The sequence below is a fragment of the Pongo abelii genome, chromosome 4, assembly GCF_028885655.2.
Source record: "Pongo abelii isolate AG06213 chromosome 4, NHGRI_mPonAbe1-v2.0_pri, whole genome shotgun sequence".
Classification (NCBI taxonomy): domain Eukaryota; kingdom Metazoa; phylum Chordata; class Mammalia; order Primates; family Hominidae; genus Pongo; species Pongo abelii.
The window spans coordinates 131,869,367-131,886,459 of NC_071989.2; the positions used below are offsets into that span (position 1 = coordinate 131,869,367).

The 17,093-nt window shown below is 34.4% G+C and overlaps 1 protein-coding gene across 1 annotated transcript in view; it reads left to right on the forward strand.

Moving 5' to 3' along the window:
• The window catches only part of CSNK1G3 (casein kinase 1 gamma 3), a gene marked incomplete at its 5' end in the record, with an annotated part of 70,128 nt that extends 58,070 nt beyond the window's left edge, over positions 1-12,058 (forward strand). Inside the window, 3 exon segments of the mRNA NM_001133418.1 lie at positions 1,200-1,306; positions 1,809-1,832; positions 10,804-12,058. Of these exon segments, the coding sequence (NP_001126890.1) occupies positions 1,200-1,306; positions 1,809-1,832; positions 10,804-10,858 (186 nt within the window). The 3' untranslated portion in view covers positions 10,859-12,058.
• Positions 12,059-17,093: the final 5,035 nt, after the last annotated feature.

Sequence of the window (17,093 nt, forward strand, 5' to 3'; positions counted from 1 at the left end):
CAAGAAACACAACAAATAAATGAGCAAGCAAATAAGAAAAACATGAATACTGATAAATACTGTACAAATAATTTAAAATAGGGTGTAACATAATTTCTATGCTGTGTCAGCATAGAAATTTTTAGCTGTGTGATAGTAAAGGCCTGTCTCAGAGATGCTGTTTGAGAATCTGAAAGATGAGAAGTCAGCTAATAAGTAGGAAGAGAATTCTAGGCAGTGACAATAGGTAATGCCAAGGCCTTTAAGTGGGAAGAACCTTGACATATTGGATGGAGGCTAGTGAGCTTCAGAGAAGGTGGTGTGAGCTCAGAGAGGTAGGCAGGCATCACATCATGTGGGACTTTGTCAGTTTGTGTAAGAATATAGATTTTTTATTCTAAGTGAAACGGGAAGCCAACAGTTGGAGAGTTTTAAGCAAGGAGCTATACATGATGTGATTTGCATCTTAAAAGGAGCACCCTGATTGCTGTGTGGACAATACATTTGAGTGGGGGACAAAGCTGAAGACTAGATAATAGGTTTTTGCTCTTAATCGCATAAGAGATCATAGTGGCTTGGACTGGAGTCCTTGTAGTAATAGAGATGGTGAGAATTGATTAGATATGGGATATGTTTGGAGAAGGATTTAACAGGATCTGCCATTTATGGATTAGATGTGGGTTTTAAGTTAAAGAGGAATCACAGTGACCCCTACGTTTGAACAGCTGGGTGAATGAATGGTGTTGTCTCTATTTAAATGGGCAGTTTGAAATGGAGACTTGAGCGTAATTGCAGATTGAAGTGAAGGATCCATTAGAAGGAGTAATATTGAAGTTTTTCAATATTCAAGGAAAGTAATTCATGATATAGCAAGGTGCCAAAGGACATAGGCACACAAGAGGAAACTGATTGAAACATACATGTAGGAGTTAGCCTTAAAAACCAGAGGGAAGGAGACAGAAGACACAGATTTCAATAAGGAAAGGAAGTAAGTTGAAAAGCACATATTAGATGACCTTGATCTTTAATAAAATGCTAGACCAATTACTGTATTTAGTTATGAACAGCTACATATTGTTTTGTGTTCCTCACATTAACTTTCTAATTGAAATACTTTAACCTTAATTATGTTTATCCTTGTATAACCTATTTAATATGTATGTATATTTATGAGTGTGTGTGTGTACATATACATATATAAAAAATTTTTTTTCAAACAGGTTGTAAGTTCTACAAATGGAGAGTTAAACACAGATGATCCTACCGCAGGACGTTCAAATGCACCCATCACAGCCCCTACTGAAGTAGAAGTGATGGATGAAACCAAGTATGTGTTTGTTTTACTTGTTTTAGTAACTTTTTTTCTTAAATTATGCATGTTTGAGATTTATAGTTACATACAGTTATCTCAGGAAAATTTTTTCAGGGAATAGGTGCATGCAAAACAAGTGGTATGCTTAATTATTTTAATCACTAGAATGAGTTTAAAATAGTGCTATTCCAGTAAACATTTTAATAATACAAAATATTTAAGAACTGTGTTCAAATTCTTATTTAGAATTAACAACGTATTTTTAGCTTTTGAGTTTTAGGAGTGTTGATGCATGAAAGTTATTGATGTACTATCAATCTTTTTTCTGTAAGCATAAGAATAAATTAATTTTATAAAATGCATGTTTTAATATTTTGAATTAGTTTTTCAAAACAAATTATAACAACATTGCTTGGAAAAAATTAAGCATGAAATACCATGTGATAATTTCAATGTGAGCTGTTTCTGATTCTCTCTCTTTTTTTTCCTTGTATTTTTTTTTTGTGTGTGTGTATAGCTGCCAGAAAGTGTTGAACATGTGGTGAGTCTCAAGTGTAGGCAGGCAGAAATAGCTCCATTGACTGTAATTTCAAAGATTTAGCATCATTTTGTGTCTTTTGAAAACAAAACTCTCAACACAGCAATTATAATTGGTAAAAGTTATTCAAAAGTATTTGATATCATTAAGATAGCTCTGAAAAGCAAGAAATAATTGTTTGAGGAGCTCTTTTGCCTGCTGCAACTTTTTTACTTTAAGTGACATAGATTTGGGGCCACTTTTTAATTGCATAGATGATACACCAACCCTGCTTGTGCTTGTGCATTTGTTTTATAATAGTTTTTATTTGCTATTTAAATAGATAGATTTTTGCATTAAGCTTTCTTTTTTCTGTTTGCAATTGTTAAATACATGTAGCAGATCTCATCCCCCACAGTAGTATCACTAAAACAGTATTTCATTACTAACCAATTATCATTGCCCTTGAATACAATATTGATAAATTTCATGATAACTTTGTAGTGAGAAAGCTGTTTTAAAAATCCTCATCTAAATAGTTATTAATAATTGCAGATATTATGGAAAGTAATATTAATAGAAATAATTTTAGATTCAAATTATTTTCTGACATTTGCCTTTAGTTGTAATACTGTGCTTAAAATGGCTTCTCTCAGTTTCAGGACAAATTTTGAGTCAGACTGGGAGTGAATAAAGGAAGTTGCTTAGTTTAGTAAATTTTGAAATATTTTACTCATATCTAAAGGGACCTTATATAATTTTCAAAATAATGCTCATTTGTTGGCTGCAAAATTAGGAAACTTTTGTGGATTTTTTTGTTAAAGAGCAGTGATTAAGAATCCATTTTAATCACTTTTGACTATAGAATTTATTGACAGTGTGACTAAGACTAGTGTATGTCAGGATATAATTAGCTATATACTTGTATATTTTTATGAACTGCAGAAGTAAATCCCTGAAAGTATAGTCTTACTTGTGTGTTTTTAAATCAAATATAAAAACAACAGCTTATGTTTGTGAATTTTAGGTACAGTCCTAAGACAAGAAAATAGGGTGGTGGTGTGGCAGATTCAACTGCACATGTCCTTTGCAGTTAGACATAGGTTGTAGAATCCTGTTTCTGCCACTTATTTGTTACCTTCAAGAAAGCTTGTTTCTTTTTCTGTAAAATGAAGCTAATAATACCTACTTCATAGGTTGAGAAAATTAAATGTGATAAAGCCCTGGTGTTTTGTCTGGCACATGGCAGGTACTCAATAGCTATTATCACCCCTATTTATTTCTTCTCTTCCAGCTGCCAGTGACGTTTCTTATCTCTGTTCTTGGGCTTGTGCCTCTTTTATCTATGTCCTATATTTTTACTTCCATACCCACACTCTTCACTGAAACTGGCTGTTCTGTGTTTACATCCTCCTGGAGACTTGCTTTTAATAAAATCTATTACATTTATCCATTTATTCATTCAGCAGTCACACTGCTGAGGTTTCCGACATACCTGATGCTGTCCTTGCTCTTAAGTAGATTACAAGCCAGCAGGAAGATTGCGGTTGTACTAGTATATGTCAGTATATGATTAATATGATAAAAAAGGTATTTTAAAAAATGGTTAGAGTTTGTAAAGATAAAGATTACTTCCTGACCTGGATGATCAGAGAATACTTGATGGAGGTGGCTCTGAAGAATGGCATAGTAATTTATTTAGTTGGGATGAGTGTGGGTGTGTGTTTCGGTCCCTATCTGTAGACACTGGAGGATTTGAAAGAAGAAAGTGGTGGGAAGGCTATTGCTATAGGAAGGGTTCTCCATTGCCTGCCAAATCATGTCCAGATTTCTTGGCATGGCACCAAGGCTCCTCATACCTGTCATAGTCTGGCCTGTCTATTTTTGCAGCTCCGTTTTCCATTCTGAACTTTATATAGCATTGGTTCCTTAAATCTGCCTTTGCTGTGTTATTCTGTTTATGTACTTCCCACTTCTTGAAACTTACTGAATTTCTTGAAAACAAGTATTTTTTCATCCTCAGATTCCTAGTGGCTGTATGTCCTAATCATTACTAAATAATTAACAATGTGGTATACCCATACAATGGACTGCCATTTGACAATATAAAGAAATGAAATTGAAAACATTGTGCTAAATGAAAGAAGCCAAACACAAAAGGCCACATGTTATGTGATTCCATTTAAATGAAATGTCCAGAATAGGCAAATATATAGACATCAAAAGATTAGTGATTGCCCAGGGCAGGGAAGAGGAGGATGGGATTTCTTTATGGAGTGATGGAAATGTTCTGAAATTAGATAGTGGTGATAGCTGCTCAATTCTGAATACTAAAAGACACTGAATTATATATTTTGAAAGGATAAATTTTATAACATGAAAAATATCTTAATAAAATGGTTGTTTTAAAAAAAGTATAGCAACTCATGATACCAGTGAAGCCTTACTTCAGGTGGGTTAGGTAGGTTACAGAAATCCTCAGAACTTTCCTACCTCTTTGCTGGTTAAACATTCTATTTAAACAAGATTTTTTCTTTAGGTTTATTCTGACATTTCTACAAGTTTATTATTGTGTTCCTCATACCCTCTTAATCTGTTACTAAGAAATTTGAGCATGATATTTTTTCTTTTTTAAGAGATGGAATCTTGCTATGTTGCCAAGGCTGGCCCTGAACTATTGGGCTCAAGTGATTTTCCTGCCTCAGCCTCCCCAGTAGGTGGGACTATAGGTGCACACCATCATACCCAGCTCCTTTTCTAAATTGCATCTTATACTTCTCTTCTCTGTGCCACCATTTGACAACGTAACTAGGGACCTGCTTAGAATTTTCTTTCAGAATTTCTTTTTCATCTTTCTTCTTACCTATAATTAGCAGAGATCCTTCTCACCCCACCCCATTAAGTAGAATGTATTCTATAATGCACATTTTAGCATCCTCATGTTTCCTGAGAATAGTACCTCATTGGGGTAAATACTTGATTTCCAAATGATGGAAAGTACTCTATTCTCCCATATGGAAAATGATGGAAAAGCTGATTAGCTTCATTAGTAATGAGGTTTTGTCTTTCTTGTTTACTGTAGTTAAGAATTTTAAGACAGGTGATACAAATGATAGCACCTTCATCATTCCTTCCAGGAACTTAGGAAAACAAAATAATTTGGTTTAATTATGTACTTTTTAAGTAGTATGAAACCATCCTTTATTCTTTCTCTTTCCTTCTTCCAACATTTGCTGAATAGATTATCATATGTTTTGTAATATGATGATTATTAAGGTATGTCAAAGTTTGTATACCATTAGGTTGGTTGGAAAGTATACTAACAACTTTTATACAATGGTTCTCAACCTTGATTTCACATTATAGTCACCTAGGGAGTTTTAAAAATGTACTAATACTTAGGCTGTATTTTCAAGGTTTCTGATTTTACTAGTTGGTCTATGGTGGGGCCTGGTTATCAGTATTTTTAAAAAACTTCTCAGGTGACTCTAAGGAGCAGCCAGGGTTAAGAATCATTGGTCTAATACAAAGTATTACATGATTAGCACTATAGGAGAGGGATAATTTTTACTGGAGTTCAGAAAATGGAGTATGTCCTCCTAGTTGGGAAGATCAGAGAAGTCCTCATTGGTAAGGATGCATTTACACTAGTTCTCAAAGATGAGAATGATTTGGCAAGGGAAATGGGTAGAAGGAGTCAGAGAGAAGAGGTTGGAGCAAGGAAATAATTGAACCAGTCCGAGGAGTAACTCATGCAGGCAGAGAATATATGAACACATTAATGAAAACTGAGATAGGCTAATTTCCCAGTCTCAAAGGGCCTTGGTAGCCAGTAAACAAATTTGGACATTGTCTTGCTCAGCACAAGAAAGGAAGCCAAGAAACAACATGTGGTTTTAAGCCAAGAAACAATATGATCAGGTTGATCCTTAGGAAAATTAATTTGGCAGCAGTTATGAGGCTTATGTCACTTCCTGGGGATCAACAGATTGCAGAAAATGGTTTAAAAATATAAATTAAGTTTTCCTATGAAACTAGATGGATAATTTATATTTTGGGTTAGTATTCTCTAGTAAACAAACTATTCCTTAAAAAATATTTTAAGATTATAGTATTGGATCATTTGTTTAGTTTCTATAATACTAAGTGTTCAGGACTTTGATAGTTTCTAGAACTGTAAAGATAAGTAAAGAATAATTTATTTCCTCAAGAGATCAGTTCAGTGAGGAAGAGAGAGGTATAAAAATTATAATACAAAGTGACAGAGACTGTATAACTCTTTTGGGAGAGAGCAAATGGATTTTAAGTGGAAAGAAGAGCATGTGCAAAGATACAGAGGTAAGAAATCCCACGTGGTGTGTTCTGGGAATGACAAGGAGATTTTTGCTTTTTCTTACTTTTCCCTTCCTTCCATTCATAGTATAGGCCACCTGGGAAGGAAGCCTAAAGGAGGATGAGACTAAGAGGAGGGTGGAAATAGGTTGGGAACAAAATTCTGAAGAGCTCTGTGAACTTAATGCTTTAGTCAATGGAGAATCATTGATGAGATTTAAGAGGAAAAGGGCATGGCCATATTTATGATGGGGGCAATTTGGATGGCAGATTGGACAGAGGAGAGACTTAGACTGGGAAGTCCTTTAAAAGGTGCTTAGCAGTGGTGGAGGCAAGTTGAAAAGTTCAGAACTCAGCCAACATGAGAAGATGGGAAAATTTTGAAAGTCATTTCAGACTTAAGGGACTAATTGCAAGTGGATAGGGAGGAAGAAATTGGAGATGAAGACGGGCCTGCAGGCTTTTGGTTGGAGTAATTTTGTAGATGATCTTGTTCTCTGATCTAAACTCTTCTTGCTTAGCTAAATGGTTCCTCGTTTTTCTTTAAATCAAGAGATCCAGAGATATGAAATTACACTTCAGGTTTAAACCTTAAGGGGAAATATTATTTGTCAAAGAATTAAAGATTAGATGCCATAAAATATACTTTCTGTACACTCATCAACCCAGGTCAGGAGAAGCTAGGTTCTGGAGTCCTACGTGGGTAGTTCTAGGAGGTACCAACAGTCTCACAACCAAAGGGTGAGCAATGAGTCATCTTGGAAGGGATAAATAAGAACATCATATCCAGATAGGGAAACATGCTTCAGTTTCTGGGTGGATTTGAGAGAAGGAAGTATATGACAAATGTATGAAGAAAAAGGCAATGAACAAAGGAGAAATGGTGGTGCAGTGTCAATAGCAAAAGCCTTTGTGTGTTTTAGGACTTTGATCCGTTTTGATTGCCTGTTTGTTGCCTAATTGTATTTAAAGAAACTAAGGTTGTTTCTAAAGTTCATCATAAGTAGGACTTAACATATATTCCCAAAGAATTTTAGAGTAGAGACGTAGCTTCACATTTTGAGAGGCTGAGGTGGAAGGATTGCTTGAGCTCAGGAGTTTAAGACCAACCTGGGCAACATAGTGAGATGTTGTCTCCACTAAAAATAATGAAAAAAAAATTTACCAGCTCGGCGCCTGTAGTCCCAGCTACTCAGGAGGCTGAAGTGGGAGGGCCACTATTAAATAAGTACTAACTTTGTGCCAGTTTGTTGGGCTATAACTGTGAGCAATCCTTTATGAAGCTTAAATTCTAGTGCAAAGGCAGATAATAAATAAATAATTTCAAAGTAGGAGTAAGTTATTACAGAAAAATAAAACAATAATGTGATCAAGTGGCTACATGGGAGCAGCACTGTTTCAGATTAAGTGCTGGGGAAGAGGAAGCAATTGAGATGAGACCTGATTTCTTAATCTCTAAGACTATAAATTAGCTGTTTTGGTAATTACTTTTATCTTAAGAAATAAGCCGTAAGGTTAAAACATCAGTTTACTTCCTAACTTCTGTAAGTATATCATATTTTGAGAACTTCTCTCTTGTCTATTTGGATGCATTTGTATCACATAAGGGAATGCTGTCCTCTGGTGGTAGTAACTGTAATAGCATGCCAGCTTTACTTTTGCAAATCTTTATAAGGATGTGTTCTTTATTTAGTGGGATTTATTTAAAATAGATGTCCTTTTTAGATTGTGTTTGAATTTAAGGGCCATTAGAATTTATTTGAAAATCTTATTTCATCTCAAATAAATGCTTGGCGTAGTTCAGTAAAACACTGTTGAAGGAAAGATTACTTAAGTGTAAAGAACTCAACTCTCAGAACTCTCAGTACTGGAAATACAAACTAAGCAAAGTAAATTGCTGACACAAGTGTAGAAAATTTGGGACTTGGTCTTGTTCATCAAAATGTGTATTACATTAAATTGCCCATTTCAAAGGGCTAATACAACTTTAGAAAATTTTGTAAGAATCTCCTTTGGAATTTGAAAAGACAGTGTTTAAGAATAGTGAACATTATTAAAGGAATTTTATATCAAACAATAAATTTCCATTGAAATATGGCCATATTCTTAAATTTAATAGTCTAAGTATTTGGTCTGTCACTTCTAAATACCTATTTTTATGTCTTGCTTTCTGCTATTTGGATATTTTTCTGTTCTTTTTTAAGTCTTAAATTTAAAGGTTCATTTGGAGTAAAGGATTTTATCTTTTAGAAAGTAATTGAGATTTGAGAAATATTAGGTAGCTGACAGTTAAAAATAAATTTGACTTATTTTTTAAAATCCAGAACAAATCTCTTACATGTGTAGTCTTGTTGTACTGTGGCAGCTCTTCTCTAGGCTCTTGACTGGGTAATCCATTTCAGTTCTTTCTGCTAGTCACCTCCATGAGAGTAAAGTTGATAAACATTCATCATTACATATATTTCTAGTTGAATCTTTATCAGCTGATCCACAATTTTAAATTATTTACATTCCATGGTCTAGTCGGTGTGTACTGTTTGGTTTACTTAAAAAAAAATGCAGTTGTGTAATTTGGTTTGCAGTACCCTCATAGTGGTTTCATAATTATGGCGGAAATCACAATAAATAATTTAAAATTATTTTTGACTAAAGATAATGTGGGTAGAGAGATTATGTAATTTAACTGGACAGTGTAGATTTCTGTTTACATTTATTTCACAGAAGTATATAAAACATACCTATTAGTTATTTTATATTCTGTAATCTTTTGCCGGGTGGTACACCTGAAGCTATTTTTTTTTTTTTTTTTTTTGAAACAGAGTCTCACTCTGTCGCCCAGGCTGGAGTGCAATGGTGCGATCTTGGCTCACTGCAACCTCCGCCTCCTGGATTCAAGCAATTCTCCTGCCTCAGCCTCCTGAGTAGCTGGGATTACAGGTGCCTGCCACCACGCCCGGCTAATTTTTGTATTTTTAGTAGAGACAGGGTTTCACCATGTTGGTCAGGCTGGTCTTGAACTCCTGACCTTGTGATCTGCCCACCTTGGCCTCCCAAAGTGCTGGGATTACATGTGTGAGCCACCGCTCCTGGCCAAAACTATTCTTTTATGAATATAAATTGGTAAGAATTATAGAAACATCTTTATAAGGTCATATTATACACAGTCTGAATTGGCAGCTCTCGGTGATGAAATCACCATGTATATAAATATACTTTGCTTTTATTACAAAATATGATTTATAAATATGCCCACATACCCACAGAGGACTTCAGTGGAAACCAGGGATACCCAACCATGCTTGCCTGTGCCAAAAGTAAATTCAACCTTAGGAAGGGGTTGACTGTTTAAAGGTTAAAAGAAAAGGCGCCTAACTATATGTAGTGTCTGTCATGTTGTATATTCTAATAGACTGGCTCTTTTATGTCTGGATGGGGAAAATGCCATACCTTCATACCTTTATTTGAAGGATTGTGAGGCTTTTAAGATAGATGTGTATTTAATTTTTTTCTTTTTTTTTTTTTGGCGGGAGCAGATCAGTGGTTCTAATTTTTCAGTTCATACCAGACCACAGCATTTTCCCACAGCAGCCTTGATGTTTTCATCTCCTCTTTTAGAGACAGGGTCTTGCACTGTCACACAGACTGGGGTTCAGTGGCACAATCATAGATCAAACATTCCTCCTGCCTCAGCCTCTCAAGGAGATGGGGTAACAGGCAGGTGCTACCATGTCCAGTGCGTGTGTGTGTGTGTGTGTGTATGTATGTATGTATAATATAATATATGTGTGTACATTTATATATGTATGTGTATATATATATAGAGAGATATTTGTGTATGTGTATATGTAGTTAGAGAGAGATATTTAGAGATGGGGTCTTGCTGTATTGTCCAGGCTGGTCTTGAATTCTTAAACTCCTGAGCTCAAGCAATCCTCCTGCCTCGGCCTCACAAAGTGCTGGGATTACAGGCATGAGCCACTGTGCCCAGCCAAGATTTTTTTTCACCTAAAAATAAAAGTCACGATTATATTGTTTTGCATATACAGTTTTGACTTGTAAAATGGAATCACCTCAATTGTGCTACTTTAAATATTAAGCATAGTTTTTACCTTAACTAAACTTTCAATAAGCTTGACCTTCTTTAACCCTTAAAGAATTCAAAATTGCCAGTCTTGACATTCTATATAATGTATTTTCTGTCTTTCACTTTTTCAATATGATGGAAAATGTTGTTGACTAGTGTATATTGGAGTGTCTTTTTATTTTTGGAGTCTAAACTGATTATTGGTGAGAATAAGCTTCCCAATGTTAGGATCATTATTGCCTTCTTAATGGCTTCAACAATTACATATAAATATCAGGGAGAAAGGGTGAGAATGCATAGAATGAAATTCTTAATTAGTCTTAGTGAAAAACCTTTTGAACTTAATGGCTCCTTTTTATGTTGCATAGAATGTCTTGCTATTCTTAAAAGGCATGTGAATGAAACATAATAGTAATAGCTCTGCCATATTTTCACTAATACATATGCTTCATTGGTGTAATCACTGTTTATCTTGCACTAGTCTGTTGCTTTTTATGATCATTTAAGTTAAAGTGATACAGTCAACTTTGTGACATTTTAGTGCTTTTAAAATAAAAAGAGTGTTTCCCTCATCTGCAGGTGCTGCTGTTTTTTCAAACGAAGGAAAAGGAAAACCATACAGCGCCACAAATGACTCTGGACACAGACAGATCCTGGGGAGTTACTTACATGTTCATCTGCTGTCTTGTGATTAAAATCATCTCTGTAGTGATCACATATATTTTCAAGGACTCACTCTTAGAAACAAAAATGTCATACTTTCATACTTCATTTTGTGGTTGTCTTACATTCTTTTTTTTTTTCTAATTTAACTTTTATGGAAGCTTTAAAGTTTTGTCAAAACATGAGTGCTTTGCCCATCAATGAATGGAGTGGACCAATGAGGTGGTATCAATGAATATAGTTCCATAGAACATTTTCCAGAAGTTCTTCTGTTGTAGAAAGCAGTACAGTATCTTAAGTGTCAATCAGTTATATACCTAATCTGGTTTTTTATAACTTCTGTAAGAGCATAATCAAACAGGAATTTTCTTTTCTCAGTGGATAATTCAAAAGAGAAAACAGAGTTGCCCAAATATTTAAAAGAAGTTATTCCTTGAGAAGTTCATATTTTGTGACATCTGCATTGATTTCAGTATTACTGATGGTACTGTTATTCATAAATCATATTAACATTCTCTCTGTGAAATCATGGTACAGTCACTGCCCAGAGGTACTGAGGAAAAAGCAATATGGGTTCGGCAGATGGTGGTGGTAAAATGAATCTTAAGGAGTGTGGTAAATATGTGCTCCGCTTTTGTTGCATCACTATGTGAAGTACTGTGTTGCAGAAGTGGCAAAAGCGCTTATTTTTAAAAATGCAAAATATTTGTACAATGTAACTTTATGCTTCCAAATAATAATGTATGTTAGCAAGAAATGTTTAAAAAGTGATATATGTTGGAGATATAAAGAAATACACTAAGGAAAGGTCGTAAATGTGAACCTTGTTGCAATGTATAAGGTGGAAGCCTCAAGAAATCTCACTGAAACTTACTGCTGAATGATTACATTCTCCCTTAAGCAGAAGACTTTGGATGTGCCATGCAATGGTGTCTGTGTAATTATTTTGCTCTTTGATAAAAAAAAAAGACCCCCAGCAATAAAAAGTGGGTCACTCTATGCCCTCTGTGCACATTAGTCTCTTGTATTCAACTTTGCTGATTCTCTGGAATTTTCCTACTCTTTAGCATAATTTTGATGATTGAAAAATATTTTGGAAAGGATGGGTCAGGTGCTTTGCCTCCATAGTCTTTTGAAGTGCCTGCATATGAACAAAAAAAAAAAAAAAAAAAAAAAAAAAAAAAAATCTGTAAAAAAGGAAGCCCATTCCACTTTTCAAGTATGCTTTGTTTTAAGCCATAAAGACACACATGTAGTTTTGTCACATTCTACTAGCCAGAATTTTCAAGAAGGGTTAAAACAAAGACTGGCTGGAAAGATAATTATTTTGAACAAATCTCATATTCATCTTTCATTTATAAAATTGTTACTTATTCCTTCCATGCAGTCTCTTCATTGTCTTTAAGTGTGTGCCTCCAGGCATGCTTATTTATTTTTATTGTCTCAAGGTAACATTTAAGATGTATATTAAAGTAAAGCTACATTTTTTTACTTCATTATTGCATTTACAGGGATTTAATTGTACTTTGTAATTTATTTTTCTTATTAGCCAAAAGTTTAATGCATTTTTTTTGATGAATTAGGCACCCACATGGACACCACAAATCAGGACATTGTTTATCATTGTTGCTATGAATCCTATGAATGATCTTTTTTTAATTTTAAAGACCTACACTTAACCTACAAAACATTTGCTGTATAATTTGGTCAACAGTTTCTATCTATCTGTATACTGTCATGATGTCTTAAACTGCAGGAGTTACATACTGAGTTTATATTTTTATTTGCTTTGGGCAAGGTAGATAAACGTTTTGGCCATTATAATGTGAAACCACTTCTTCTTTCTTTACAGTATTTGACCAAATTTATGTGTCTATGATATTTGTAAATACATGCGAATATCTATTTCTTATCATAAGCCTATTTAGTTTTATTCTCAGTAGGGTTTTTTGGATTGTACAGTGTTTATATGATCTGGACTCCTTATACATAAGAAGGTGTGTATATTAATCCAATTATGGACTTAAAATATTTTAAAAGTATAAATACCCTTATTTGCTGCAAAGACCAGTGTGTAGGCATTTGCTTTTTAGCAATATTTTTAAGTGCTCCATTTTAATGCCAAGGAATAAGTCTTTTGGCAACACAAACTGGTCAATAATAGGTAATGCAGGTATGTTCAGGTTAAGCCAACAATGTTTTGCATTTTTATGCTTATTTTCTGTCAACACTAATGAAGTCAACATTGCCTGAATGTCTGAATAATGAAACACATCGCTGTTTAAAAGTATGTAACTGAAAAAGAAATAAAAAAAAATAAAAGTAGTTTTTTTAAACTTGCTCTTTCCCATTTCCTCTAAAGATCGGTAAAATAATGTCACTCCCTAATTTAAGATAGGAATTTTAAAAATTTGGTTTATTTAGTCTGTTATATATGAGAAGAAGGGCTAAAGGCATATGCTTTTGTTATTTTGTTTATGTTTTGTTTTGCTTTCTTGAAATCCAGTGGTAAAGTGCACACACTAGGAAGGATCTAAGCTTTAATATTAAAAAAAATTATACTTCTCTGAACTGTTTAATAGAGCAATAATTAAATACATCTTCTGATAAATTAAGTGAAATAGAATCATTTTTCCTTTTTGAGAATGGAATCATACTATTATGTTCACAGAAATTAAGCATTATTCCAGTTTTAAGTGAATGACTTTAAAATCATTGTAGATGGGGAGCCCATATTTCTAACAGTATCTCGTAGTTCATCATTGTGCTGGGTGCTTTAAGGGATTTTACAAAATGGCATTAATGGTACGCTACTTACTGAGGGATGCTACAGGTAAGATAAGGCAAAGCAGCCCTCTCTCAGCCTGTGAATATTGTGTCCATTAAGCAGCAGAGACCTTCAGAAGCAGGAGAAAGATCTGGAGATGACACAAAACTGTTAAAGGCTCTATTTAGAAAAATTCGACTTTAAGATTGGGATTTCAGTCTGAATGAATGTATAGTTGCATTAGTCAGAACTCTTTGAATTGAAAGTGACAGAAATTTAACCTGGCTTGAGCAATAAGTGTGTACATTATCTCATTTAACTGAAAAGTCCAGTGGTAGGACTTTTCAGACATGCTTAATCCTGGAGTTAAGACAGGAATCTTCTCCATATCTTTTGGTTTTGCTTTCCTACCCTGCTGTTTTCACTGTCAGGAAGACTTTGCATTTGTCATGGTAAAGTGGTCATCTGGCAGCTTGAGACTTCTACTCTACCATCTTAGTAGTCTCAGCAAAAACAAAGGGCCATTTTTCTCAATAGTTCCAACAGAAGCCTAAGACTGACATTCCCTTATTGGTTGATGTGCCCACCCCTGAGCCAGTTACTATGGACAAGGGAATATTGTTCTCCCAGTGGCTGAGCCTGAGTCATGGTTTGACGTTGAGGAGACACAATGGTGATGGAACTGGTTGAGAAGAGTTAAAAACTTTTTTTTCTACTAGAGTGCAAATAGAATTATAAAGATTTGCTGATATTCAGGATAACTGATTTCTTCTCTGCCCAGTTCTAATACAGACCCACATAAATTATTTTCTTAGGACATTTACTTGTTCATAAGACTACATGGATCATAACCAAAGAAAGGACTATATATAGAAGAATGATCAGGTAATTTATTGGGATATAAAAATGGTTTTGTTAAACCAATTGTTTATTGGGATATTTATACTTTGATTTCACTTAAATGGACAGACACTCTGGCACTTCTCCAGACTAGGGGTTGGAATCTTTTTTGGTAAAGTTTAGGCTTTGTGAGCCAAAAGGCAAAATTGAGGCTTTTATATATTTAAGTAATGAGAAAGAAAACTTTTCACATATATTTTATTGATAAAATTCAAAATATATTAATACTTGAGTATTTTTTTTGTGATACAGGGCTACTAATGATAAGAATCGAGTGATTTTGAGGGGTTATCTCACTAAATTGGGGTTCAAAATTAATTGCAAGCATTCATTTGTTAATGCTGGCCTATAATGTGATTTTTTGTATTTCATCTTTGAAAACATCTTCTCAAATAGATACATCCATGTACTGTTATCAGTTGTGATTGTGTAATTTTAATTGATCATATTCATCATTTGGAAGGTATTTATAGAATTCTATTAGATTCTGCTATTGCCATTTGCCTTTTAGCTGTCATTACATTGCATATTAATCACTTCCTATTGAAGTTTAGGTGGATGCTCAATTGTATATTTAAATGAATGTTTAAATAGAAAAATTTCCTTTGCATTTGCCTTAAGGTGCAGTAATGAAGCTTGAACTATAGTGGAACTTGGAAAATATGTTCACTACAAGTTTGTGCGGGAATGGAGATCGTGCTTCTTCTTATCTTGACAGCATGGGAAATATATAAAGCCAGCTTGATATTCCTTGTGATTTAAACAACATTAGTTGCCATCAAAATGTCCTTGTCACAGTATGTTTCACATATAAGTGCTGTTTTGCCTCATAATTGTAGGATGAATTTATTAAAAAGCATTATTAAGTTTGCAGCAAAAGCTAATTTCCAAAGCTATTCAGTGTTTGAAAATAGTTTGAGGGTGATTCTCCTCATTCATAACAATTTCAGTCTTGGTTCTGAGCTCAAAAAATTACAATAAAACTACCGTTCCAACCTGGGCAACATGGCAAAACCCCGTTTCTACAAAAAATTAGCGAGGCATGGTGGCATGCAGCCATAGTCCCAGCTACCCAGGAGGCTGAGGTGGGAGGATGTCCTGAGCCTAGGAGTCGAGGCTGCAGCGAGCCATGATTATGCTGCTGCACTCCAGCCTGGGCGGTGGAGTGAGATCCTGTGTCTAACAAAGCCAAAAAACTACTGCTGCCATCAAACCGCTATGTAATTGGGCAAGTCAGAATACTCAACTTCTATTTCTGACAAAACTAAATGGAACCAATGATGATTAAGATCATAAGTGAATAAAATTTACCATTGACTTTACTAGTTTGACGACAATTCAAATATTTCCCACAAATACCTGCTGATGAATAATGCACCATATAACCATTGAGCAATTTATTCAGCTATGCGGTTTTTTTTTTTTTTTTTTTTTTTTTTTTTTTGCCACTTCACACATTTTTACCACCATGAATTGCCACACATCTTAGCAGATTCTACTTCAGGTTGTACTAAACTAGTGTTTTCTCGACTTCTTTGAAATATTCTTTCCTGTAGTTATTGTATGCAGACTATTCATAAAGGCTAGTTCTTGAGTCACTTCAAACTCAGCATTGACTTCTCAAGTATACAACGGGGCAGTATTGGTAACATTTGTTGACTCACCAAAAGCCAAGCAAAGCTACTTGAAATCATTTGCCTTGTTTTTTAATTAACTGTTGGTGTTGCCACAGTGTCCTCACGTCTCCAAGCAAGTATTCTTGCTGAAAAGCTAGTAGTCATAAAGAAGTTTTTGTCTGGGCCCACTTTCTGGTTGCTACAATCAAACACAATTAAATTAACTCTGACTCACCATCAGTATATAGCTGTCTTTCCTTGGCTAACAAATGAGCCACTCAGAAAGTTACTTTGGTTACACCCTTATTCTAATTTTTTAAATTAGTAGATTATGCTGTGATAAGATACTACATTTTAAGTTTTCTAATTGTTCTAACTGTTGATTTCCTGTGGGTTGGGAATATTGTGATGAGTGCTTAGTCTGGAAATATATTTTTTTTAGCACAGTGAAAGTGTCATTGCATAATAAACACAATGCTTTGCCATATAGTTGTACTACAATTCACACTCCACTGTGCCTTAAAAGTGCAACACTCAAAGTCCACTTTTTAAAACTTTTTTTGACATGATGTATATGCACTGGTAATAAAAAATAATAAAATGTCCGTATGACAATATGTATGACACTTGAAATGCTGTTGAGTTTTATAGCCATCACTGAGATTTGTAGCATGTTGAATAGCAGTGCAAAACAATGAAAGCACCACATATGGTTACTGTCACAATTATTCACCTCTGCCTTTGTAGCATGAAAGCAGCCATAGTCAATATGTAAATGAATGAACATGGCTGTGTTCCAATAAAATTTTATTTATGGACACTAAAATTTGAATTTCATATAATTTTTATGTGTCATAAAATTCCCTCTTGATTTTTTCAACCATTTAGAAATGTTAAGTGTCATTCTTAGTTTGTGAGCTGAG